The sequence below is a fragment of the Athalia rosae genome, chromosome 5 (assembly GCF_917208135.1).
Source record: "Athalia rosae chromosome 5, iyAthRosa1.1, whole genome shotgun sequence".
In the NCBI taxonomy this organism is placed as follows: Eukaryota; Metazoa; Arthropoda; class Insecta; order Hymenoptera; family Athaliidae; genus Athalia; species Athalia rosae.
The window spans coordinates 3,521,734-3,549,689 of record NC_064030.1 but is presented as its reverse complement, the minus strand read 5'-3'; the positions used below and the strand labels follow the sequence as shown (position 1 = coordinate 3,549,689).

General features: G+C 40.1%; 2 protein-coding genes across 8 annotated transcripts in view; both read right to left on the bottom strand.

Moving 5' to 3' along the window:
* Window positions 1-69: 69 nt before the first annotated feature.
* Window positions 70-6,983, bottom strand: LOC105692896 (kynurenine/alpha-aminoadipate aminotransferase, mitochondrial-like). 2 transcript variants are annotated; one of them, XM_012412413.3, is made up of 9 exons: window positions 6,965-6,983; window positions 4,764-4,866; window positions 4,411-4,576; window positions 4,123-4,309; window positions 2,844-2,960; window positions 2,424-2,747; window positions 804-930; window positions 515-723; window positions 70-441 (listed from the first exon to the last, which is right to left on the bottom strand). In XM_012412413.3, exons 2-9 carry the CDS (start codon window positions 4,828-4,830, stop codon window positions 376-378), a joined length of 1,263 nt encoding a protein of 420 aa, XP_012267836.3. In that variant the 5' UTR covers window positions 4,831-4,866; window positions 6,965-6,983; the 3' UTR covers window positions 70-375. The 2 variants fall into 2 exon arrangements, with proteins under 2 accessions (XP_012267836.3, XP_012267839.2); XM_012412416.4 differs by lacking the exon at window positions 6,965-6,983 and adding an exon at window positions 5,128-5,285.
* A 1,541-nt stretch (window positions 6,984-8,524) lies between these two features.
* The window catches only part of LOC105692926, an 88,716-nt gene continuing 69,284 nt past the window's right edge, over window positions 8,525-27,956 (bottom strand). For 2 of the 6 annotated variants that reach the window (XM_048655801.1, XM_048655804.1), the window contains 6 exons: window positions 21,908-21,942; window positions 17,307-17,535; window positions 16,961-17,126; window positions 16,598-16,876; window positions 15,925-16,376; window positions 8,525-15,505 (listed from right to left, as the gene is read on the bottom strand). In XM_048655801.1, coding sequence (XP_048511758.1) covers window positions 15,367-15,505; window positions 15,925-16,376; window positions 16,598-16,876; window positions 16,961-17,126; window positions 17,307-17,533 — 1,263 coding nt within the window. In that variant the 5' untranslated portion in view covers window positions 17,534-17,535; window positions 21,908-21,942 and the 3' untranslated portion in view covers window positions 8,525-15,366. Of the gene's footprint in view, window positions 15,506-15,924; window positions 16,377-16,597; window positions 16,877-16,960; window positions 17,127-17,306; window positions 17,536-21,907; window positions 21,943-22,329; window positions 24,386-27,956 lie in introns of those variants that run through there. The other 4 variants (XM_048655802.1, XM_048655806.1, XM_048655803.1 and 1 more) reach the window with 3 other exon arrangements.

The following is a 27,956-nucleotide window of genomic DNA, read 5'->3' as shown; positions in this document are numbered from 1 at the left end:
GTATACCTAGTTGCGCATACCGTGCAGAAAATATACGCGATGACGTTAAATTTTTAGTAGCTCGTTAAATTGTTTTTTTTATTTCGTTTTTATTTTCGCCGGTTGTCCTTAAGCGACAACGCCGCGTATACCTATACAAGACATTACGAGGTTGTTATATCGTCGGTGCGCTGCTGATGTGTATTAAATTAATTAAAACTTTGGTAAATTGGTTATTATGAACCTCGTTTAAAAACATCCGTGCGGGGATATCGAAAACGAGCAAATATCATCGTGGTATATTTAGCCATAACAACATCATTATGATCGAAGACTCCCAAGATCGTTCGGAATCCTTGAAGATAGCATCTACCTAAGTTGTTTCGAATCTCAATATCAGTTCCCATTGGTCACTTTTTTCGCTGCTTTTTCTCTTATCAATTTTGCGATGATTCCAAGCGCCTGAAAAATCCAAATTTTCACGTAAAAGTCATCTGATAAGTGCCACGTCGAGTTATGTGACTGGCTTGAATACCTTGTCTATTTCATCGGGTACAGCGTAGCTATAACTGAGTCTTATGTGCTGATCGGGTTTCGAAGGGTCGTAGAAGAAAGCGTGTCCAGGTACTACGAGAACCCCGTTAGCGACGAACTCATTCAATACCAGATCGTAAACGTCATCGATCACCGTGATTTTAACCCAGATGAACATTCCACCGTGGGCAGGAAACCACTCCGCCAAACCTGGGTGGGAAAATAGAAAATTGGTGACGACGTTTTGGGGAGAAAAACGTTTCTAATTGTGATTCGAATCTAAATTGTACCGGTGAGATGTTTTTCGACCAGAGCAGTCATAACGTCTCGTTTCGCCCTGTAAAAGTCTCGAACGTCATTCAAATGGTTCTCGAATTTTTCGGGGCCCCAAAGGACGAGTAGTTTGTGGATGAGTACCTTTCGACGAAAGAAAAGGGGAGAAAAAAGAAAAATAATTAGAGGAAACAATCGGAAATCGATCAACCTGTACACTAGGCTGAGTTGAAAATTTTTTTTTTTTCTATTTTCTTAGCATGGGGGCAGAATTTGTACCTTATACAGAAAGAACATTTTTCACTTGATATTTTAAGGCAGCCCACTCGTTTTTTGAACAAATGATTAATCAAGTGGGGTACTTCCAGCAATAACATTTTTTTCCACCCAATGATTACTCGATCGATTACATGAGTAGATGATTTTGGCTTTCAGATTTGGATTCCTAAGCTGATTATATGTGAAATTACCTTTGAAAAGCCAAAAAAAAAATCGATTTTTGGGCCCAAAGTAAAGTAGTTTAAAAATTGATTGTATTACACTTTTCTTACGTATTTTGACCTCAGGAATCCGAATCTGGAAGAAAAATTGATCTATCTCTAAAAGTCACCGAGTTATCGCCAATTTTCAGCTTTTTGGGGTCAAAAATAAAAAATTGATTTTTTAGTCTATCTTAATGTAATTCGAGCTCAGGAATCCGAATCTGGAAGAAAAATTGGTCTATCTTCAAAAATTACCGAGTTATCCTCATTTTTTCGCATTTTTTGGTACAAATTTGAGGATATCTCGAAGGGAAAAAATCGTAGCTCAATTTGGACAACGGATTCGTGTTCCTGAGGTCAAAATACATAAGAAAAGTGCCATACGATCAATTTTAAAAAATAAAAATTTTTGGCTAAAATTTGAGATTTTTCCAAGGGGTACCCCTTACGATTTTTTCAAATTTTGGCCAAAAATTTTTATTTTTTAAAATTGATCGTATGGCACTTTTCTTATGTATTTTGACCTCAGGAACACGAATCCGTTGTCCAAATTGAGCTACGATTTTTTCCCTTCGAGATATCCTCAAATTTGTACCAAAAAATGCGAAAAAATGAGGATAACTCGGTAATTTTTGAAGATAGACCAATTTTTCTTCCAGATTCGGATTTCTGAGCTCGAATTACATTAAGATAGACTAAAAAATCGATTTTTTATTTTTGACCTGAAAAAGCTGAAAATTGGCGATAACTCGGTGAATTTTAGAGATAGATCAATTTTTCTTCCAGATTCGGATTCCTGAGGTCAAAATACGTAAGAAAAGTGTAATACAATCAATTTTTAAACTACTTTACTTTTGGCCCAAAAATCGATTTTTTTTTGGCTTTTCAAAGGTAATTTCACATATAATCAGCTTAGGAATCCAAATCTGAAAGCCAAAATCATCTACTCATGCAATCGATCGAGTAATCATTAGGTGGAAAATTTTTTTTTGCTGGAAGTACCCCACTTGATTAATTATTTATTCAAAAAACGAGTGGGCTACCTCGAAATATCAAGTGAAAAATGTTCTTTTTGTATAAGGTACAAATTCTACCCCCATGCTAAGAAAATAAAAAAAAAAAAATTTTTTCTAACCCACCCTCCTGTACACCCACCTGGGATAAAGTTGGCGCATGAAGCGTCGAGCTGTCGATGTGGGTGACGATTTTCCGGACGATATCCTTATGCGCTGTAAGCACACCGACTCTCATTCCGGAGCTGAGAATTTTACTGAACGAATCCAGCCGTATGACGCGCCCGTCGGTGTCCAAAGACAGCAACGAAGTCGACCGTTTTTCGAGAAAACTCACGAAGTAATAGGGGTCGTCTTCGATGATCAGAAAATCGTACTTTTGCGCCAGGGCGTAAATCTTTACTCGTCTTTCCTCCGTTAATACGGTACCGGTGGGATTAGAACCGGTCGGATTGATGAAGAGCAGCTATATCACGGATAGAAAACAGCAGTTCTTTTTTTCTACTTTCTTCTACGCGTACAATCGTACGTACGAATGTTCAAATGCTTTTCATTTTTTTACCTTCGGTTGAGGAAGCCCAGCCTTTTTCCTCGCCTCGCATATCTCCTCGATTTTCTCTGGTATGACACCGTCGGTGTCCTGCGTAATACCGTAAAACTCCGGCGAGAAAGCGTGGATCTACGGAGAGAAAAATCAATCTTACAAAAAAAAAAAAAACCGCTCAGTTTCGAGAAAATCACAAACATCGAGCCGCGAAAGCTTTCGCCCGAGCTTTCGATCCCCCTAAACTGTAAATGTTCTTCGGATCCAGGGATCTTCCGGTCTCCAACCGCGGAATAATCGTCTCGATCCAGAACACGTCGCAATTGCGTGTGCAGGTCTAGACACACCGGCGTCGTTTGTCCGTTGTGGCGTGTATAATTAATGGATGTATCAACATAGCGAAGGGCCGCGAGAGATAGAGGGAGAAAATGGAGCTTTAGGGTACCCTCGTTCGCGTGTCTCACACTACGTAATTAGTCGTGATTTAATCCGATGGACGGAATTTCGTATCGTATAGATTCAGTGTCGCTGTACACGCATGTCTGACAATGAGTATAACTGGTGTAACCCCGAGTAACCCTCGAGGACCGGTCTACTTCATTTTATTTCATTCCCTCTTCAGCTTTTCATTAATGAAATTTGTACAAACTCGAAGCTCCACAAAATCCGAAGGGTACAGCCAGACTTTGAAAAAAATGAGCTTCGCGTATACACTTGATCACCGTAGAGTTCATTTTCTCCTCTTTTTTCCTTCAAAGAAGACTTTTCTCTTTTTATTGTCCGCTGAATTGAATTATCATACTCTTCCGAAAGAGAGAAAAAAAAAGTTCCGATCGTCGCGCGAGCTTTCGAGTTTTATGGGTTTACAAAGCGCGCTTCGGTTTTCACACCGTTTCGCGTAACATTTGTACAAATAACACAAATCGTTCGAAACGAAGTCTCGCGAATAGTATCGGGGGTTGGAATCGAATTGATTTGCCTAAACGAATCGAAAACGATCCGGAAAAAAAGGAACGAGAATTCGCTATTCAAAGCTTCACGCGTCATTGGTTTATTGACCCGACTCTCGCACCCTCCGCGCGCACTTCACGCGTGTTAAACCTCTGGATTTTCTTCGCTATTACTGCGAGAGAATGAAAAAGAAAAGCAAAAAAAATCGAAAACCGAAAGAAAAACGATCGGCGCACTTGAGTTTCCCCTATTGTTCCTTTCCAAATTTGTTTTTTTTTTTTTTCTTTCTTGTTCTTTTTTTCTCTTGTCTGGTACAAATTATTAACGTCCTCCCCGTTGTTCTTACCGCTCCTAAAGTACCGGTGTACGTTGGAATCTGAACCATAATGGCGTCTCCTTCGTCGATAAATAAGTCAAAAAGTTTGCTGGCGGCATCCTGACCACCCGTGGTGGTAACGACGTCCCAATCGTCCCGCGGTGGCGAGTGCCAACGTTGTTGATACTCTCGCCAAATCTTTATCAACGGATCGTATCTTGGAGATAAATGAAAAAAAAGATACAATTCTTATCAATCCATTCATTGATTCGTCTCGCTGTACAACACGCAGCAAATGATTAGATAGAATGCTCTCACCCTTTGGAAGAAGTGTACTGAAGGGCTGTGCCAAGTTCACTCCCTACAAATTGATGTTGCGTTCCATCTTTGAAAGTTACCTTTATTTCTTTGAATGGAAATGTGCCCGTATTTGGAAGGCCACCGGCCAAAGGGATGATACCTGGATTTTCGAAGAAAATTGCCGCTGAAAATAGAAAATGCGTATCTTTAATATCCTTCATTTTTATATGATAGAATTGGATGAATTAGACCGGTTGAAGGGAAAAAAAGTAACGAAAGAATTTCAGATGTCTCCATCCCGATAAGCAGGATATTATTTTCTGCAAATTTTCAAAAGGGACTTTATTTGACGGATAAAATGACGTACTTACCCATCGTACGGATTAAATTCTCCGTCCGTTTCTCGGACACCTTACTCGTAAATTTCGAGTAATCCATCGCTCTTGACGAATACCACCTCGCAACACGGTAAGTCTGCAGCATAGTTGGATAGATAATGATATGCAACAATAATAAGAATGTGGTTTGGTTGAACTTATAACTATGAGATGCAGAGAAACGCCACTTTGATCAACGATAACGTGAGAGAAGACGTCTTTTAGCGCGGCGGACGAAACCGCAGTGACGAAGAATCTTTGCTGTTTGAGTAATAATGCCAAAACATTCGACAAACCAAGAGCATATCGAAAATTGTTATTCTTTACTGATAACCATAAATATGTAAATCGAACTTACAAACCAACACCAAAGTGCAGAATATGTGGACGTCGTGTCTGTACGTGAGCAACGAATAGACTGATAATGTAACGATTCGCGCTGTCAGTTAAACTGATAATGCTATCGGGGGTTTGACCCGTTGATGAAAAATAACCCACGTAACACCAGATAGTAAATCAACCGAGACGGAAAGTATATACAGGAAGCCTTTTCCAAAACGTATCTCACAAGACTGGAGAAAAAAAAAAACTCCAAGTTAGAATTGAAAATTAGCTATTTTTAGAGAACATCTTCGCTCTCGGAATATCATAAATTCGTGCGCGTAAGGCGATAATTTATCAATTTTAATTTCGAATTAACGATAGTATATTATATACAGAATAAAAAAGTGAAGAAAAATCTGATCGATGAAAAAAGCTTGGCCCGGTGAATTTTTCAAAATATGATTTTCTTCCCAAGACTCTTGGTTGCTGAAGCGAACCAATTTGGACATGGCTTCGGTCCGTCTGGGACCGTAGCGAATAAAATATGAGCGCCAAATTCGCAGAGCCTGGATTCGGGTGGATGAGGAGGAAAGAGAAAAGGGTGTGCTTTGAATGGAGAGAAAGGAACGAAGGGACGAAGAAGAGGGTGGGTACGAAGGGGAAAAAGAAAGAGGAAAAAATTGAACAACTGCGAAAATACATCTTACGATATTATTACATGTACGTCAGACCTGCGCGCAGATGGTCCGGAATATCAAATGGAAGGGGAAGATGTAATCAATGCAGAACAGCTGACTGCCATCAACCTTAATACCACCTCAAGAACCGAGTATTATATTATAAACTATGTAACAGGATAAGGAGACCGAACGCAGTCTGTTGTTCATCTTCTAATTATTTCAAGGATCAGATAATCAGGATTAGGAGGACACGAACCGTGCCTGCGATATTCTAGCTACCCTATTAATTCCGCATGAAACCTCAAATATTTCTACTTGTAAAATTTTGCAACGTCGAATTGATAAGGCAAACTTGAACAGGATGTGAACTCGATATAGAATTCTGATTTCAATGCTTCGATCGATTAATCGTTATCGACACCCGACATTTGATAAGATTTCATGTTTGCATAATCACCTGCCCTTACAACACGTTGCGTAAATTAATCCACCTTTGGGTGCACGAAATACAAAAATTAGGAGAAAATTATGGATTCTATCGATCGTAGTTTAACGATCATTTTTTTTTTTCTTCCTCTGCGTCTGACTTAAAATTGAACGAAAAATTATCACCTGCGCGCGGTCTTGTCACATTTTAGGTTTTTATAATAACGCTTCAATTTTTTTTTTAATCAATCTCTCAGGTTCACATACAATTCTTTACAACGCGAGCGATTAACTTAATCATATTTATTCATACTTATTTATTCATTTATTGGATTCTTTTTTTTTTTCAACACTATTTTTCTCTGATTCTCATCAAATTTCAATTTAACACCATCATCTGTATTGTATATTCGCTTTCGTGATAATTATACATACTTCACCGAACTACTATTAATAGTATAATAATTTATATTATAGTTTTTTTTTTTTGTTTTATATTTACAAAAACAAAAAATATATATGTATGTATTACATAATCTATGTACGCATCTCTTCCTAATTACATATCGTTCATTATACACGTATAATCACTTATCGTAATAGCCCTTTACATATTGACGTAACTATACAACGATCATCTGACAATCGCGGTCTTTGGCTGGCTGAGTTGTTTTTTTATATTTTCATCTAGTGTCTATTTATTTAATAATTCATTAATTAGTTTTTTTCGTTCGTTCAGACGTTTAAAACTTGGTGAATATTTACCTATACCTATTTACTTTGGTATCCGAAACGCTGGTTGCGACTGACTCGCGACTCCGGTAGTTCTTACATTTCTATCATAGAATGAAGTTTGATCATAGTTAATTAAATTTGATGACGTAATGTTCGTGCGAGAAAAAGTTAAGAGGCGGCGATTAACCGTGATGTTTTCAATGACATGCACAATATATTGCCGAGGTATTTGGCACAGCTGAGTGTACATTGAGTTCTATAGAGATAGCGTTACAGTTTGGTGATTTAAAAAAATAAATTAAATTGTACGTACGTTTATAATATATAATACAGATAAAACTTATATCAGACTTTATATATAATGTATATATATATAATATATCTGTACAATTTATATTATAGCTACCTATACACGTGCATGCATATAGTATGTATTTATATATATTTACTCGACGACAATTGACAATTAACGTCCTCTCATTCGTCTTTCGCATCGCATAATATAGATTCTACAAATACAACAGTGATCGTCGTTTGGTAGTATTTTATAAAAATTGAAGATAATACGTAATAATAATACAGTAGAAAAATTATAAAAGTACGAAGGTCTACTAAGATTTATCAGCGAAATATATTTTGTACGCGTCAATTTTAACAACCTGTGCAGTTAGGAAAAATTCTCGTCAAATATCACGTAACAATATTAAAAGTATAGTGGAGTGAACGCCGTTTACTTTTTTTTGCAGAATCTCCGTCGAAAATTATTCCCTAAGACCCTCACCCCACACGTTTCAATCCCAACTCAATAATCCTTGCGAATATTCATTCGTCGATCGTCTGACAAAGCCCGCGTAAATCGGATACTTGCAATATAATTGATAACGAACAAATGGCGTATAAAAATTTCTGCGTCCAGAATAGTATAATTTTCTTTGTCTAATTTACCGACGCTTCGATTGTACGTACAGAAGAACAGTTCAACGAATAATAAGTGATAAGAAAAATGAAGAGAGAACAGTAATATCGGTTCAATAACATTTCTTTTTTTTTTTTTTTCTTCATATAATATATTATATAAGTATGTATAATCAAACGATATTATATTTTATTCATCAACAACGGGCATCGTAAAATTATTTATTATACACACATCGTATTATTATTTATTTCTCTGACTCGGTTTGCCTCTTCCTTCGAATATAGTGTATAAGGTATAACACATATTATGAATAACTTTTACAACGTACCTTTTTCGCGCTAGAAATATGAGATCGTATGCACATACATATATGTATGTATATTATATTTACGTAATGTCTGTATACATATATGTACATATGTGTACGACATTTGTACGGAGGGAAAGATAGATGGATGTCCTAGATCCAGGATTTGAGATTCGGAGCAGCTGATGCTGCACCATATAATAACTGGGAAAACTGGGTTAAATTATCATACTTTTACTTGAAAAGTAATTTGGTTTTACGATCTCCAGTTTTACCATAATTATTGTGGTTGTCACTGTGATTGAACCATCGTTCGATCCGTACAACGTGTGTGAGTGTGATCGATTCATATACATGGCGACCATTTTAATCGACAAGATTTATTGACATTATATTATAATATTTTTGTATAATTTATAAAGAATTTATTCCTGCCAGGTACAGTTACCGCGTCGGCAGGATAATTTCATCCGTTTTCATTATTTTTATCAATTTTATTTTCTTATTTCTTTGTTTCTTTATTTATACGAGTAACTTTTCTCCTTTTTTCCGGTGGTGGTGGTTAAAATAATGGAATAAATTGACGGTGGTGGTTTTGGAAAAGTTGAATGGAAGGAGTGTAACGGCGATGAGAAATGTAAAGTTTTTCGGTAACAGCTGCAGCTATTATAGCTTAAATTAAAGTATGTTAAAAATTAATAATAATTCGACGATGGAAGATGTGCGATAGAAAGGCACGAAGAAAAATAGTATTTTTTTATCTCTTACTTTTTTTTTTTTGTAACATCTATAATGATGTGGTATTTTTATATAATATGTATATATACTTATGTTCAAGTATACATTAAACACGAGAGCTGTACACAGAGCAATTCTCTTTCATTTATTATTAATGTTACAACATCCCTTCTTTCCTTCACCTAAATTTCTGATTTAATTATTTTAATTTTTAATATTTCTTTTCTTTTGTCGTAGAATTTTCATGTATAGAGTGTATTTGATTGTTACATTTGGCAATTCGGCAGCACTTGCGAGTTGAAGCTCCTTATAAAGTCAAGACACCCGACTTCAATTTTATATATTTACATACAGGTATAGGTGTGTAACTATATATGTCATATATGCTTTAAATAGTATGTGTTCACCCTGCAAATGACTAATCGTAAAACGTAAGTAAATTCCAGATTATATTTATAACATATTTTAATTTTTAAGTACCTACACGCTACAAGGTATGTTTAATATTTTATTTATACGGGAAAAATAGAGAACAATTATTGCTCCGGCGAAATAATTCACTTACGTAGACGTAATTACGTCGATGGTAAGATGAGAAAATCAAATCATGATTAATCTCGCATTTATTCAATTATTCATATAATTTCTTCTTTTGCTTCCGGCAATTTATACAATATCTTCATGGTGAACGTAACATGAATATCGAATGACGTGAGAGCATAACAAGTGGTTTTAACGGTCACTCTAGATCGGATATACAGGCGACGACCGCACGCGCATTGCACGCGATTTTGGCAAAATAATATACTATACGATATACAGGTATTTAACCTGTGTATAATATAATATCTGGCGAAGCGTCGGATGCAAACGAAAGTTTTGTAGATTAGAACGCCAGTGAATCACGTGAATTTCTAAGCTTGTTTTGAAACAGGGTAAAATTAATAGCACCCAAGTCTGATATCGTGGACTGTAGATTACCGCGCGACAGCAGCTGCGGAACCTAAAAGCTGGATCTATAGACTCGAATAATTGTGCAAAACAGGCGGCAGGACTTACAGAGTCTAAGATTAATAATGTGAAAACATGTGCCGCTAACTCTCGTTTAACGCAAATTTATTGTACATCATTAGATTTCCAACTGCAATATTTGCACAAATATTAACTGCACCCTCCCCCCTCCCTGACCCCGCCGCCACTCGCTAAAATCTGTCTCAAAATTATCGAACAAATCCGTAATTAATGGGACGATAATTGTGTAACATGACATTTTGTTTCCAAATTTGGAAAAAAATAAATAATATAATCTTATTGCCTGCGCAATACGACGAATTTACAAGATAATTATCTTACAGAATTAGTAAAATATAAAGTAACCGTATATAATTTAATATTCTATATAAAAGCATGAAAAGCTCGCGTTCTTTTAATAGGTATAATTCAATCATTTTCTTATCAGCTCGCTATCTTATTTGTTCATTTTTACTGTAATTTTTACCTTTTTTTTTTTTTCTTTCTTGATTGTTAGATACATAATACGTTATTAGACTGTACTATTGTTATTATTCTCATCGTTATTATTATTTTCATATTTTATCAATATGTACACCTAGCTATGTAATATTAACAATACAGGTATATAACAGACCTCGCTATACAGAACGATAGTTGCCTTTCTTATCATTTTTATTATCGTTATCAATTATTATTATATTCTTCTTTGAAATTTGATTTTTATCAAACAGAGAAACGCAACAGAAACGGGAAGCCGATCACCGAATCGCACAATCGATAAAGGTGGTATTAAATTTATATATTCAATTCGTGTAGTCTTGGCTAGAAAATTTTCAAATTCAAGTCATACACATCCCTCACGGCGGTGCGCTGCAAAAATTGAAGGTTTATAATGGTCTTTTTTCGTTCATTCATTTATTCGTTGAATAAATATTTAACCTGTGTAATTTTATTGAAATAAAAAAAGAGACAACGAGAAAATAAATCGATGGTCGTTTGATCGGCCAGTCCTCGTTTTTTTAACAGTACATAGTACCTACTACGAAGAGTTACAGAGACATACATTACACGCAATTCACAAGATACACGAATACACATCGAATATAACGTAATATACTCTCATTTTATATAGAATCCATACAATTCGTATTTTTATTGTTCGCTTTATATATATATATATATCTATGTATTATATATATATATTCCTCTTTATAATATTTAATGTATAACATATATACCGTGAAATACGCTGCAGGTACGTACGTGCACATGATTTTCCTTCACTTCCCTTCCTTATCCCCCTTTATTCATCATTTTTAACTCGCTTATTTTTAACAAATTTCAAATTTTGTCCTTATTTTTCATATTTATCGATCTTTCAATCTTTCAATTTATTCATCTACTTTTATAAGTATATATTTATACCCATTGCATGGCAGGTCACTACGAGGATCAGCCCTGCGGGTGCGGATATAATGACGTGCATATCTCTTCATGCACGTATGTAACGACCGTATAGCAGATAATATAAAATATTATCGTTGAAATCATAGTCTGCGATTTCTTTTTTTTCTTTTTTAACAGTTTTTCTTTTTTATGCTTTTTCTATTTTTTTTTTCTCTTTCATCTTACAACGGATTGACATGTGGAAGGTATTGCATGTGTATGTATAATGTATATCGATAATCACAGGATAAGTATACTATACTGTAAACCGATCGCTATCCGATAATAATCAAAGTTATTTTTATACACTTACAATATGATATAATTCAATGTAATTTACGATCAATAACAATAATATTGGTGAACCTAACTACCTATACACGTTACTTGATTGCGATTTTTTTTTTATTTTTGTCTCTTTTACTTGAATTTTTTTCCCCCTCCAATCGTCGTTTATAATTGTTGTTAATATTATCGCTATTAGTTTTATTATTAATAATTTACACTTAACGATAAATGTTTAACGTTATATATATAGATGTATATATATCATATTTTACACGCATGTTAGCATAATATATTGTTTTTATTTGTGTGTGTGTGTGTGTGTTTTTTTCTGATTTTTATTTTATCAATGTAGCGTTTTTTCTTCTTTTTCTTTTTTGATTATTATTAGGTTATTATTTTTTTTTTTCAATTTTTTTTTTAAGTAGGCTGCCGCGACATCCCGACCCGGGATGAAAGCGGCTTTGATTATCATCACGTTTGTATAAAAATAATTACTTATTTCCATATTATAGTGATTTTTTTTTTTTTTTTTTAATTCTCTTCATTATATTATTATAATCTTTACTTTTCTTTGATTAGGAATTTCCTGCTCGCTGCCTAACCATATCTAACATTAATACCTCAAACGCTGACGACTCGACGGCTCTAAGATTCGAAATTATTCAATGTGTTCTATCCGTTTGTAAATTATTCTCTAGGCAAGAAGTTGATTTTCTGAAGCACAGATTTTATGAGTCCAAAAATTTCGATACCTAAATCTTTACGGGGCAGCGGTGAAACTTGAAAATAAAACGAGGAGCGAGAGAGTAAATTTTAGAGCCATGATTATAATGGAGTGCAAATTTGTTTCCTTTTTTTTTCTTCTATTTTCTTCGCCATGGAATTTAATTTAACGAATTAGGTAATACACTGTGTAACGTGTACATCGTTTCTATCGTACAGCGCAAGTAAACCGCAGCTACCAACCACAATTTTGATAGACTTACTAGCTATATAACGCCGCAGCTATAATCGACCGGGGTGCAAATTATTTTTCTCTCTCTCTTTTTTATTTTTTTTTTTTATTTTCAGTTACGGTGCAGCTCGAATGAAAATTCAACGGAATTTATGTAAGGAAATTCGAGTAGAGTGAAAAACGTTGTGTGGCAAACAATTTTCAGGCCAAATAATGGAACGCTCGGTTTTTTTTTGAAAAAGGATATTCAAGATTGCTACGACATGTATCTACGTACGTACGTACACAGTATATGCAGGGCTGCAATGTCATCAGACGCCTTTATACATCACGATGTACAGAGATAAAAATTTTCCCCTTCGGATGTACCACATCCCGTCTAGATAGGCGTAGTCGCGACCGCAATATCAAATATTTCCAATATCGAACAGCTCTCAGATTCCAGCTGGCGCGGCGTTTAGCCTTCTTACTGTACAAGGTATAGCTGCACCTATAACTATTACACTTACATTCGTATCTTTATACGCTCCACTCGATGTTGGCATTATTGAAAATATTTTTGGACAACATACGCTGGCTACCAAACGAGCCGTAATCTGAAGTTTCCTTTTCTTTTTTCTCCCACCCCCATGGGCCGAATTTTATAGTGGCTAAGTTTTGGAAAGTTTATATTTCTCCGGCCGCTGTCTCACATGCATACTTTATCATCCTGTGTCCGTACACACGAGTGATGTACGACATAATTTCGTCGAAATTTACCTTCGGTAAAAATGATGTTTACCGTGTTAATTCGAGCGTCGAATTCCGTTCTGCGGTGAATGGGTAGCGATCTATCGCGGGGCATATTTTCCGCTCATTGCTTGAGGGAATACTGCGGTGAACGATCCGAGGTAAGACCTTTTATCCGGTGCAAATCACGCGTACGAAAATTCACCTCTCCCTCTCCCTTCCCCGATCTCCTCTCGAAGAAAAACGAAAAACCATAGAATCGGCAGAACAAATCCCTCGGAGAAAAATATACCAAAAAGGTAAAACTAGACGATGAAACGCGCTCCGCTTTTTTTTTTCTCGTTCATCGATAATGAGAAGTCAACACGAGACAAGGGATAAGAAAAAAATTTTGGTAAAACAATTCAAGAAATATAGATATCGCAAGAATCCTAGAGCCGTCGCAAACGTTCGAGGTGATATTGGATAACTAACCACACACGCGTTTATAATAAAATTCTACTGGCTGCCAGGGCGAAAAAATTTTGGACGATAACATATTTTTTTCGTCCACTCCTTTTTTTTTTTTTGTATCACACATACGTATGTGTATTGCAAATTTTTCTACGACTTTGTCTTTTGTTTCTGTTTTTTTTTATTCTTCTTTGATTATCCTTCTGCCAACGAACAATTCTGCCGAACAGGTATACACTACCGCGTCGCACCAACACATAAAACGACTTTAGATATATTTGATCTTGGGTTTTTTACTCGTATCGTTGCCGGTGCATCTTCGTCTAGGATTGCTTCACTTCCTTTTTATTACATGCGTATCGATGCGTATGGGTGTGTTGTTTTGTATATTTTATTAAACAGTCTTAACAACCGACGCTAGACGATAACGTTTGGGACGTCCAGCTCGACCTGGACGATTCTTTTTTTTTTTTTTTCTCTTTTTTGGTTAATAATAAAATATGAAACTATCGTTTTTATCATACCTACATCAAGGATGAACGACGTCGACAGTCTACGAGGTATTTCAATCCCATTAAGCCGTAACTTTCCAATCCACCTCTTCGCTAAATCAATATTATCGGAGATAATTTATTCGTTTCAAAAATAAATTTATATACCTATTAGTTGTTGAATCGTCAAGGTCCATGTTCAGCGTTTTATAATTAACACACCATAAGGCCGCCCCATATATTTTATACAAGCGTTATATCTAACATATCCTGCAGGATCGAATTTAGGTTCGTTATAGATACAGGGAGCTATATGTACTAAAATTATCACAATTATACGGAGAAGACCGCCTATACATGTATATATAATATAACAGGTTATATAAAAGCAACAATATGAATTTGTTTTTTTTTTTTTAACTCTTGTAATACTTTACGGAAGGCTCACGATATCGGTAAGGAGAATTTTCGAAAAATCAACGTCCCTGTGTTGCAATTAGATGTAGCATAAAAAATTAATGAATAAAACTGAAAAAAGAGAGAACAACTCTCCGATTTTTTGGGGGGCTTGTGATTTTCAGCGCGTTCCGTAGTTGCCGCAAGAAATTGATAGGGTAATCGTTTTACCGTTATCTTATCTCGTTGTTCTGATAAAAAAAGAATGTACAATTTGAAGGTCGGCTCGAACTAATGAAGAGAGAATCGCACATTTACTCATTGTCAGCCAAACACCGCGGCGCTTTTCCCCATAATTTACCAAGCGTTATTTTTCCATTCGACTCACTTCACTATATAATTTGATTTATTCTTCTTCACCTTTCTTTCACCCGCCCCTCGAAATTCGGTGTGCGTAAATATACCGCATCTATGTACATCTGAGGATAATACACGTTTCTTTTATCTCTATATTTTTTGGTATTTCTTTTTGTTTATATAAATTCTTTTTTTTTTTCCTCTTCTATTACTCTTATACACGTACGTATAAATACTTAAACGTACTAGATAATTCTGATTGTTTTTGTTTGTTTTTTTTTTTTTTCTTTATAGTCTAAACTCGACCCTGCAAAATTCCTAATGAGTAAATGTTGGTAGTTAAAAAAGTGTCTCCTGGGACCAGGCGGGCGGTGCGGATGGCAGAGTTACCGGAGGACGATGCCTCAGCTCGATCGGCGGTGTGTGAGGTGGTGACTCGGTGCTGTTGCTGCTGCTTGTCGTTGACGCAGGTGGCGATCTAACAAAATAAATTCCGTTTCCTCGAGGAACAAAATTCTGCATTTTTTTTTTTTCCCCCGCAGACGTTACAGGGTGCTCCCAATTTTGCGCGAATGATGGTCGACATTTTTCTTTCAAATTAACGATGAAAGAGAAGTAAAAAGCAAGACCCTCTTACCCGCAGCTTTTTCGTTACTCGATAACGTGGAAAAGGTAGAAAAACCGTTTTACCTGATTGGAAGAAACTCAGGTGGCCAGAACTTGAAGAAATTCGGAATCACGCAAAATGAGGATCACCCCGGTGAACGGAGTTTGAATTTTTTTTCTCCATCTTCGCGATTATCGCCGAGCATTCTCGATCGACGACGCGCGAAGATTCACCCTCGCTTGGATGGATCATCTAGTGCGAGGTTTGAATATTGGGAAAAAATTTCTCACCTAGGCGCCTCGACGGAAGCGCTGATCGTAAGGCATGTTCGACAGGGTCTAGGTGGAGCGCTCGCTCGTCGTCTAGGAACGCATCCAGCTGCGCCATCCCACCTTTCGGGGAGCTGTCTTCTCCTAGGTGGGACTCTGAGGAATCTACGACAGCTTGGCCCGGGCGTATCCGAGTCGGTCGAAAAACCTGAAACTTCATCCTCTGTGTCGAGGCAGTCGCAGTCTTCGCCAGCGTCTGCGTTCACGTCGACGTTAACGTCAACGTCAACGTCATCCTCGTCAAGGAAGACCGAATCTGAACCCAGAGATCGAGAATCTGGATCTGGGGGATCCACGCTGCCCATGGAAGCCAAAGGTGCTCTTCGACCAGAGGTACGACCCATCGCCATTGCTCCAGCGTAAAGACCGGCCTCACTTCCGCACGGGGACATGTCTGGAGTTGGCTGGATCACCTGCGCAAAGATAGAAAGAAGAAAAGAAAGGAGAAAAAGAGAGTGACAGCGAGAGAGGAGGAGAGAAGGAGACAGAGAAAGACAGAAAGAAGAGAAACGGAAGCGAAGGATTTAGATTCTTCTTCACACGACTTCGTCATATAATCGTAGCATTATTATTATTATTATTATTATCATAATCACGACCTCGACACATCGACGATAAAAAATGAGAAACTCACCTGAATGTCGATCGGATAGTACAGATCCCAAGGTTCGTCGTAGACGGCGTGCTTAGGGAACCTCGGGGGTGGCGGAAGGCAGGGCATCGTCATCGCCGAACCCCTCCTTTCGAGATAACTACTCGCCGTGCTGCTGCAAGTCACGGAACTGCAACGACGATGATCACCCGGAAGCGAAAGATGCGGATGTCGCATCGGGGGTGCCAAAAGAGCGTCGTAACCGCCGCCACCCCCGACGGACGCGAACCTCGGTACGGAGGTCGCGCGTGACGAACTCGCCTAAAAGAAATCATTTCTTCGCTTTTCCATTCATCACCTCGGGAAATCCGTCGGTACATTTGTGACGCGAGAATCGATATTCACCTCGACGCATAAGGAACGTCTTGGGCCACGATCTGGCCTAGGTGGTAACCTGGCTATCGCTTCCAAGGCTGCTGCTAACGCCTGTTCTTCGGCTTCAGCTTCCGCGACAGCAGCTGCAGCAGCTGCGGTCAATTGAGGGTCTTCGAGCTGTTTACTGGACTTACATCTGGAGCAAAACAAGAAGCGAGAAACTGGAAAACTCCGTCGGACTCTTGTTGGACTCGGAGGAAATTTATTGTTAAGAGAGAGGAACATCCATAAGGGGATGCAAATGATTCGCGGAGGGTGAAAATGCGAGGAGAAAAGAAAAAACGAAGGTAGAAAGAAAACGGGGCTTTTTTTCTACCTGCTTTTATATACAACGAGAAGGACCATCAGACCGAAGAACCCGCCGAGGGTGGCAGCGATTCTGACGCCGGTCATCACGTCGTAAGTCTTGTAAAACTCGATCTTGAGCTGTTCTCTTTCGCTGAGAGTCGGCGCTGCCTCTGGGACCGATGCCACCTTGGCAGATCCCATCGTCGTCGTCGACGCCCCCGTCGTACCCGTTGCGTTGCTACCGACGCTCCCCATCCCTGTGAATGAAAAAACAAAACGGGGGTAAATGGACCCGAAAAGATTGACGACAGGATCGATCGATCGATCGGAGAAGGGGTGAACGGCGGCGAAGACCAGGATGAAAAGAACCGAAGAATAAATGTGAGAATGAAAAAGGGCACGTGAGGGTGAAGGCAGGCAGGCGAGGCAGGAGGGATCGTCGCCGATGTAATCCTGAAGGAGGATATCTAGGTGAAGAAAAAGGTTTCGTTGCAACTCCAATATCACACCCCGTTAAAGGCAAAGTACATTTTTAAATTTAGGTCAAACGCGCCTGAAAGGCAGCGTAGCGTCGCCGTCATCCCGATCAACGTCCTACCCCGACGTCGTCTACTTCAGTTATTCCCAGAATTTACGACAAACTGTAAAACGGCCATTCGGTCATAATCATACCCAATAGTTGCAGAGCTCTCTCTTCGCCTATCGATCGGCACTCATATACGTAGAAACATGTAGGTACATGCGGTTATAGGTGTACACGGTTATAGGTATATGTGTGTGTATCAGCAGCCTGGATCACGTCGGAGATTAAAGTCGAGGAGCGACGAGGCTCGCGATACGGGAAAGGGAGAGGGGAACGAGGGGGATAGGAACAAACCCGTCAATCTCAACTGGCGACAGAGATCAGGTGAAATCCCGAGGGGTGAAATAGGGAAGACTAGACTATAAATCGGTAGAGAAAATCAGGAATTCATCTCCTCCGATTCGCGAAGTATCTTTCAACTGCGCGAACCCAATAATTTTTCTACCTCCTACGGGCAAGATCCACACGATCCTCGAAATCCGCGTACACCGAATTGAGCAGCGTTCGTCAAATTGGTTGGATGAGGGGTTGAAGAAAATTAGTGTAATACGAGGGGAGTAAAGAGCCTCTGGAGAGCGCGTACCGTTGCGAAAGGGTAGAGATAAAAGCTAGAAACAGAAGAGGTAACGGAAGCGGAAGTAGTCGATACGGTGTGCTTCAGGGTGCCCCTCGTTTCCGGCACTGTGCGTCACCGTATCAAATTCGAGGACTCGTAGACGGAATGAATACAAGGGCCAGAGAAGGACCTCGGGATTCGGGAGAAAAAATCGTTCTCACGCCCGCGGTTAACTGCAGAAAAAATTCCAAACTGCGCGTATTCTCAGATTCCCTTTTTTCATCATCGTGACGGCGACGTGATAAAATATATGAAATTATTGGCCGGCCATCGAGAAACAAATCAAACGAGACGAACTCTGATTCTCGAAAACTATTTCCTTCTGCCTTCATTTTTTCACTCCGAAAAATCGAGTTCGATTAAATTGACGTGAAAGAAAAACAACCACGTTAAAATGGCGTGAGAATCCGAAAACGATACGGCATGAAGTTCGCGGTGTTCGTACATTAATTCCATCTTTCGATAATTGTACAGGAGTTTCGCGTTCACGAAATTCACGGGGGTGGGGGAATTAATTTTGTTATTAATTTTGTTTTCGATGGTTCTTTTCGCCTCGGAAAAACCAGCCGCATTCGAAGTGGGAGATAACAGAAGTGGTTCTCCACAGTTAAAGGTCACGAAACGCGAATTGCGTCGCGGATACCTGTGTATAAAATTTCGAGTTCTGCACCAACAGCTACGAACGATCGCTGAAAGCAAAATTAGTTCCGCTTTATACATTTCAGTCTCATATCCACTTCGATTCTCATTTACATTATATATTAAAATAATAAAGGAGGGGTTGGAATTTGGCCAATAACTGGAATAAAATCGCAGAGAGTTTGAGAAAGAACTCGGGATCGGGACCGGTTCATGTTTTCATTTATTTTCGATTTTTCATCCAACCCGCAGCGGCGTCACCCTGTCCCGAAGCAGATTTTTAAACCCGATCCCCGTTTTCCGAACAGTTGGGTGTTGCCGGGGCGGTTTTAAAAAGGTGTCAAAAATATTGACTAGTACCGGCGCGCTAACAGCGAAGTCTGGGGCTACATCATCAATTCATATGCCGCTATACATCCGTACTGTGTACCGGCGTCAGGGAACACAATGACGATGTTCGAGTACTTTAACCGCGTTTGAATCCCCCCTTTCCATTTATACTTTATCAAAAAAAATCTGTTCACCCCGATTGTCCGGCGCGAGGACCCCTGGGCTTCATTCGCGATCGTTCGGCGAAGGGCCGGAATTTCGCTCTCGTTGCGGGCTCGCGAGGTCAGCGCGGGGCTAGTAACGTTTCGGGGTTACTTTTTATTTTCGCATTTTTTCGTCGGTCGGGGGAGGGGGGGGGGGGGGGGGGGGGGGGTCCGCAGTCGGTCGCGGTGTTCGCCCGCCTTATTTTAAGGGCGAATTCTGAGCAGCTTCCTTCGCGCGACCTTCCGACCTGGCGCCCTGACGGCTAGCCGTTGACGCTACGGCGAGAGGTCGGGCGACGGGAGGCAGCAGAGTCTGCCCCTGTTCTCGTATTGATTCCCCTCCCGAGCCTACAGCAGCAGCAGCAGCTTCCCCAGCTTCCAGCTTTCAGCTTTCAGCTACCAAACTCCAACCTCCTCTTTGGGACGCCTCTCCAAAGCAAAAGCCGTTCTCTCTTTCCCGAACCCGCCGCGCGTTGAGGTCACGTTCGGTTAGCCAACGCGGACCTGGGTGACCCCGGGGTTCGCGGTCCCGCACCTCGGGGAATCGGACGTTTTTCTGTTCCAAAAATTTCAGGGGCAGACGTACGCGGTAAAGACGCTCGCAGCAGGAATGATCCACTACTGAGAATACCGGCGAACGATCGATCGATTTCCGTACTGGTCACCTGACGCAGGTTGCGGGAAAATAAGATAGAGGAAGTATCGAGTCGGGGGAAAATTATTAGCTTTTGGATCGAGGAGGACAATGATTAAAGGGATGGAAGATTAGCGAGAGAGCTGAGTAAGGAAGGAGTTGGTAGGCGGAGGGGGATCCATTTATGGCATCGAGACATCAGCGACAAGTACGAGTATAGAGTAAGCCGATTATATTCAGACGGGTGACCCGTTATTAGCGAGCGAATCCGTGGTGCGGGCGGGTCGGGGATCTCGAATCGAGTTTATGTATTTATATATATATATATATATATATATATATATATATATCCTACGTGATCATCTCTTTTTCGAGATTATAAGGGAGACGGATGAGAAGCTGAAACACGGTAGATGGAAAGAGAGAGAGAGAGAGAAGGAGACGAGCAGCCGGTTGCGGTGTCCCGCCCCGGTCATAACGTATTGTCCCCAGATTACAAGAGAGCTTATCTTCGACAAAATCTCCTCATTGTTCTACGTTTAGTGAATACATACACATACAACCGACGATTTAATAACCCCTGGGGTATGTTTTAATAAATACACACACGTGTGTGTGTATTATATCTTGACGCGTTACGTGTAAACGCCGTCGACATTTGCCCAGCCAAAAATGCCATCGTCTAATCGGCGATTTGCCGCTACATTTAAACGTGCAAAACAATCGGCTGCCAAAAATTTTCAATTCCGTCGAAATTATCGAGCGTTGGAAAAGATCTCATTTTCTCGACTGATTCGCCGACAGTCGCGACGGAGAGAAAAATGCTAATAATTTTTTTAATTAAATTGGTAACCAGCACAGACTTTCGCAGTTGAACTAACGTGGGCGGAATTATGCGCTCAGATACATTGATAACATATGCTGCAACCTGTTCATCTGGGTCACGTGTCGCTGGTACAACCGAGAGGATACGTAGTCAGCTGTACATAAGTGTATGTACGGAGGTAGGCGAACGTGTGTAACGTGTTCAGGTGGTGGAATGGAATGCGAAACGGTTTGATAAACAGTATTAAGTGATTTAGATACAGTTGCGGTAGCTCGATGTACACCTATGAATGCGATGTTTCTAGAAATTCTTGTCCGGCCGTTTTGAATAAGAAAATTAATTTTATGAATAATATAGAGGTGTTGCATGGATCGACGGGGGATGGTATTTGCCGGATGAAGTATGACAATTTTTCGAGGGTTCGAAGGGCGGGGGTGAGCTTCGGGGACGAGATTATGAAAAATTGTTTTTCCCCAACGGTTGGATAAACTTGAAACCGAGAAAAAGATGAATCTCCAGTTCAGAAAACCGCGTCGATTTCTTTGAAAGACACGTAACTCTCCGTCGGTTCAATCTTCGATACTCCTACTGACGTGACACATGTCTACCGCGAACATGATATTTCACGGCGAAAATCGCCCGAGAAGAATCGAACTAAAAATAAATTCTCGATATTCCGAAACTTGGGGAATATTTTCGTATACCTTCTGTTCGAGAAAGAAAGAGAAATGGAATAGAAAAAAAAATGAACGATTTTTCAGATAACTGCACAAGGACGTATTGAAGTATAATATTTACCCTCTACTCGATATGGGTAGTCAATCGGCGGGTATCTGGAAAAAAAAAATATTCAAAGTGAGATTTATACGGCGAACTGTTTTTTCCTTTTTTTGCGCCTCCCCCCGTTTTTTCTAATTATGGGAGTGTAACATGTGAAGCGATATCTCGGCAATTTTGTCGCGGAAAGTATTGTTTCCGACGATTATGCCCGGCCGGCTCGATAAACATCATTCGAGAGATGAAAACCACGACTCTCTGGATTTATTGAAGAAACGAATGAGATGAAAGAACTTTTTTCACTTTGAATAAAGTGATGAGACAAGATAATTTTTTCCAAAGTTTCTCTCTTCCTTTTTCTTCAAAAGAAATTCTACAGTTGCGCGTACAGTTAGAAGTGAATACCGAAAGAAGAGAAACGAAACGAATAAATAAACACATACATGTACAGACGAAAATCTCTTCTTTACCAAAAAGTAGCTCAGTGGGTGTCGGAGCTCCGTTTATCGGTGAAGTTTGAAAGTTTTTCTTTTTTTTTTTTTTTGTATATTTATTTTTTATTTTTATCAGCCTTTTTTATTTATTCGTTTTTTTTTTAGTTTTTTTCGCCTTCTCTCCCACTCTCCCTCTCCGTCTCCACGGTCTGAACCGACTTATATATCTCAGACCGCGAAACGACTCGGAGCGCAACTGGTGCGAGTTCGAGTCGCTCAACTTTTACGAGGTGCGGTAAGAAAGAAAAAAACAAGAAAAAAAAAAAAAAGGAAAAATCACACTCTCCCCATTTCTGCAGCCGAAGAACCGCCACCCTCCGTCCGCACCGATTGAGGATTCTACGTCCTGGCGAACAAAGGTCACCCGACCTGCCGCAGGGGGGTCGAAAGAGACTTTTTCGAAATTATCGCTTTCGCCCGACAGACCGACGAGACGTTCGCTTCGAGATCGAACCCTCCGCGACAATTTGCCGATTTTTTGTTCCGCCAATTTTCGACGAGATCTTCGTCGCGGACCAAGGTCGAGCGCCGGCGATATCGCCACCAAATCGAGAGAGAGAGAGAGAGAGAGACGACGACGACGAATTTAAGAATTTCTGGGCGGAAGCTGATGTCACGGATAAATAACGGAAATATCTAGCTGCCAACTAGAGTTAGCCGCCGCTAACTACGCCGCGTTAATAATAGAATAGAACGAATAATGTAATCAAACAGATCTCTACACAGTAAAATATACAAATACATTTCACCCCATCGCGTCGCGAATGTCCGTCTATCCGGCGAACGCCGGCGGAATACGGAATACCGCAATGACGTCGAACTTCCCGATATAATTGACCGTGAAAAGTACGCAGGGTGATTCGAAAAAGTATCTCACCCCTCCCCCTCCCCCGAAAAAATCTACTAGAAATACGATAGGGGTTGTCGCTGGTCGTTCGAGTTTCAAACGGACTTAACAAAGTTGGAAAACCAGACGGGTTCAAAAATACCCCGCACGCCATATAGTAGGGCGCAATATTAGGGTTGAACCTGCGGTAGGGATATTCGGCGAATCGAGGTCCGCGGCAAGATAACCCTTTCACTTAAAATATTCAATAGTCTAGGTGAGCGGATTTATCCTAGGTAGGAGTATCCCCTTTGCGGGAGACAAAATTTATTTGAAACGGGGTAAAAAACATGTGCGGTAGGGTAAGTATAATAACGTTGGGTAGGAGTAAATTGTTAGGGTAAATGGCCACATTTGAACTCAGGGCAAGAGAGCGTAAAGAAATAGAAGAAAGAGAAATAAAACTCGAATCCTAACCCGTCATTCTTGAGCATCTATCCCTAAAAATCTCAAATTTCTCAAGTTAATGAAAAAACGCAACGAAAAAACTTCTTGGGGTATGGTTACAAACGACGACCTCATATGTTACAGAGAGTAAAAAAATTCATCAAAGTCTGAAATAATCGGTGGCAACTCGCGGTCGGTTCAGGTATACAAGTAGGATAATAAAAGGTCGTTTTGCCGAATATTAATTCGCCAATAATTCTAACCCGGATATTAATTAAGTCCCGAACGAAGGTCTGTCGCAGGTGACGGATGAGTCGGTCCGCGGAGTGATTAACTCGGCGAAAAGTAAATTATTGAAAAAGGTAAATAAAGTGACGAGGAAAAATGACCAAAAAAAACGAAACGCACGAAATATGAAATTCACGGTAGATTAAACTTTTCGAATTCACCACGCTTCGGTCAGACTGTTGCGAAATTTGGAAAATGGAAATACCGGAAGTAATCTGCTGCCAAATTTGTAATCCGACGACCAGGTTTTGCGGCAAAATCTAATATGGGATGCCCCGTGTACCACATTTTCTATAGAAAAACTCACACCGTCACGGAGTAAAAATCCGTGCAAAAGCCATATCCATTTTTTTCTCCTATTTTTTTTTGGATTTCCGCTATTCACGCACTGGGTTTTGGCTTGACCAGCCGTATCCCTTGTTCGGTACGGTGCAATTCGGTAATATGTTTAACCAGGTATGTACGTAAAATCCGGGAATACATAAAAAAATAGGTATGCGTGCCGAGCCTGGATTAGCATTGAAAAATGTAAAACGTCGGCAGACTCCGAAGTTATCATCGGAAAATCAATCACAAGTTATTATACGGGTCAGCGGATCGAGTCTCCGCCAACGTATGGTACAATACATACCATTATGCACATGCACGGTACACACCTACGTACGCATACGTAGGTAGGTGGGTTCAATACATGTTATGTATATATTTTTTTTATTTTTCCAACCTCACTACTTGTTGAATATCGTAGAGGGCTGGAGAGGAATAAATTGGCAGACGGGCATCGGTGAAATGCGGAGCAGCTCGAATATTATACGTACATATAATATATATACCATCCCTATTCATGCTCGATCGAATTCTCGTGCGGGAGGGGGGGTTGAAATTTCGAAAGTCTGTTTTTCCCTGCAGTTCAACGTAGCGGCCGTCGATCGTGCCACCAGCCCCCGGGCGACTCATTTTATAGATTATTTCGAACTGTATTATTTTGAACACGCGTATTTCTGGCCATAACGTCATTTCGTGACTAATTAACGACTCCGCGCGAATCACCCTCCGACCATTTTCTACCCAGGAGCACCGTGCTTTTCCCTTTCTGCTTTTTACGTCACATTCCAAAATGAATTCCACCCCCACCCCTCGAAATTGAAATTACAGGGGATCAGAAATCTGAGGGAATCATCATTATAATTCGAGGGTACGACGATTATGATATTTTGCTCAGTCATCGTCGTCCCACTTGAAAAAACGTATGCCTGACTTCGGGATACAGCGGAAGCGAAAGTTTCAATTTCCTCGGCTGATTTCACCCCGTCGTCGCGTGTCGCTGGTATTTCGTCGAAGTGAAATCAATGGGGATGATTATATTGTCGAAAAAAACCGCGATAACGAAGTGGATAAAAAATTCGAGTTGAGGTTTTAAACATCCTCCGAGTTACTGCGGAGTCGGTACACGTCATAAATTCATAAATGTGGTAAGTACCAGTCAGACGGTTTGCCGTAGATTAACAACATTTGTTTTACGTAACGTAAACTTCGGGCAAACTTTTCCATTCCAGGGTTTTAGCTCTGTAATAACTTGTAAGCGCGGAGAAGGATCGAACGTAATCTTCTTTATGCGCGCAATATAACTACTTGAGCAAAATGGAAAGGAAAAATAATACGAAATAGAGATATACGTCCGGGGGGTCGATTCGACGTCATTCCATCGGGTCTGGACGGCTCCTCGAGAGATCACGACTTTATTCTCTTCGCGAATATAATTAATAAAAATGAAAGGTGACTCGCGAACGAGTAATTAAACTCGGTTGGACGGATCGACTAATCAAAGAGAATACGAATCGAAGGAAAATGAGGAAAAAAGAGATGGAGAGGGGAAAAAAAAGAGTTCATACGTACACGTGTAACATCGAGAAAGCGAACGTGGATTGAGATAAACTTATGAAACCATAATTGAATCTTGACGAAAAAAAATTTTCAGAAGCCAAGCAATTAAAACAAGGTTGAATCAACACTCGATATTTCATACACCTCATTATCAGAGTCTCGAGAAATTCGTCGACGTTCCGAAAGCGCACTTGTGTGTAATTGAGTCAAGGGCATCTGTTTACGAGTGTCTGACTCGTTGCCATGTTTTTACCCGATACGTGTTCGATTGTTAAAAAAAATCTACACACGCACCACCCGAGATACGCGAGGGTAACGAAGTTCTGCTGATTCTCGCCAATCGATGTAGATTTTTCAAGAGCTCGCGGCTGCAGGTGCAGCGTTATTCTGATTTTAGCTGAAAACAAAGGCCGAGCTTTCGGTAGAAATACACGCGTAAGTGTATGCACGATGTGTACCTACGTATACCGTATACGTAGGTGTTTATGCGGGGCACTTTGAGAGCGTAATTAACTAATTACCTAACGCGAATGAAAGTTTTGCCGCGTTGTACGATTACCTTTCCCAAATCTACCGACCCTGAAATTTCGTTGAAACTCGTCCGCCGCAGACGAGATGAATGTCAAAAGTTTTCTCTATCCGCGTACCGTTGAAGTACGAAAAAACTTCACAATGCTTATGAATATTCAAATAACTTCGAACGATTATCGTTTCTGCCCAATCCTATCGATCAAAGAATACGAGCCGTTACCAAAAGCTCTTTTCTAAATTACACCGCATAACTTGGCATTTTTACTTTTTGTTCATTTTTTCTTCCTTTTTTTTTTTTCGTTCTTCAATTCTACTTTTGAGAGGACACTCGCCACCACCAACCTTGATTTCACCTAGAGATATTCCCCAGCGACATCGAGGTATTCACGATTCCCTCGATGCGTACAGGCTGGATGAAAGGATACGTAGAAAAGGGTCACAGGGTGCTCGACGTACGTACACGTAAATCGTACACATGCATACATTATGCCCTCATCACATGCCGTAAATCCGAGAACACATTCACGCCGGAAGCTTCGCAATTCCGGCAAGGTGTGAGAAAGGTCGGGAGAATATCGCGCGGAGGTTTAAGCTGCAATATTTCGAAACCAATGGCAGGAATTGCATGAACTATTCAACCCCGGCGAGCCGGGTGCGGAGGGGTAGTTTCGACAAAACGGTGCCCGTACGTGTACGTCGGTAACAAATTTTCCTCCAAATTTCGGACAGTCGGGAAGCAGAGCGCACGGGATTTCCGTTCGCGAGGGTGAATCGATTTTCACGTTCAACGGGGAAAGTAAAAGAAAAAGAAAAAAAAAAACAACTAGAAAAGAAGGCAATTTCGGGTCCCGCGTACACAATTGTTATGGTTTACGAGCAATTTTAATTAACCTCTGGGATAATCCGATGTCGGGGGGGAGGTGGGTGTTCCCGTGCACAGTGAATTCGATATTCCGTGTACGGTCTAATCTATGTGGACGTTCTATATGGCGATTGTTATCGCCGGTCTCTCTACAAGACGCGGCATATTTGCTCCTAGTTAACGCGACGTACACGAGGTCGAACGACTACTCAGGGGTTGACCTACGTCAACAAAGCGTACCGTTAAAGCAAGGGCGTCGTCCCTTACCGCGTGATCAGATTTTGGATCTTTTCCAAGAAGCTTTGTACCACTCGGATAGTCGACGACGTGTAACATCACACCTCTGTGTGTGCGTGGCGGCTGTGCGAAAGCTGCTGCTGCTTCATTTTTGCTTCTTTTTTTTTTTTTTCATTGAAAATTTTTCAGTCGCACGTTTCATTACGAACGAAAACATGGCGTAGCGTGAGACGCGTGAAAAGTCTGTCGTTGAAAATCCTTGACCCGGTTGAATATTTTCGGAAGTTGTTTTAGGAATAAATTGAACAGCTCGTTTGGAATAAAATATAGGGAAGTTTTCTCAATAGATTCGAACTTGCCGAGAACTCCGTAAGCTGAGATCGTAAACTATACCCCGCTCTTATTTAGAGCACTTTACGAATTGAAATGTTTAAAGCGTTATCTCATTCCGAACTATAAAGAATCGCACCGAATAAAGCTCGGCGCTCCGCTGCGATATTA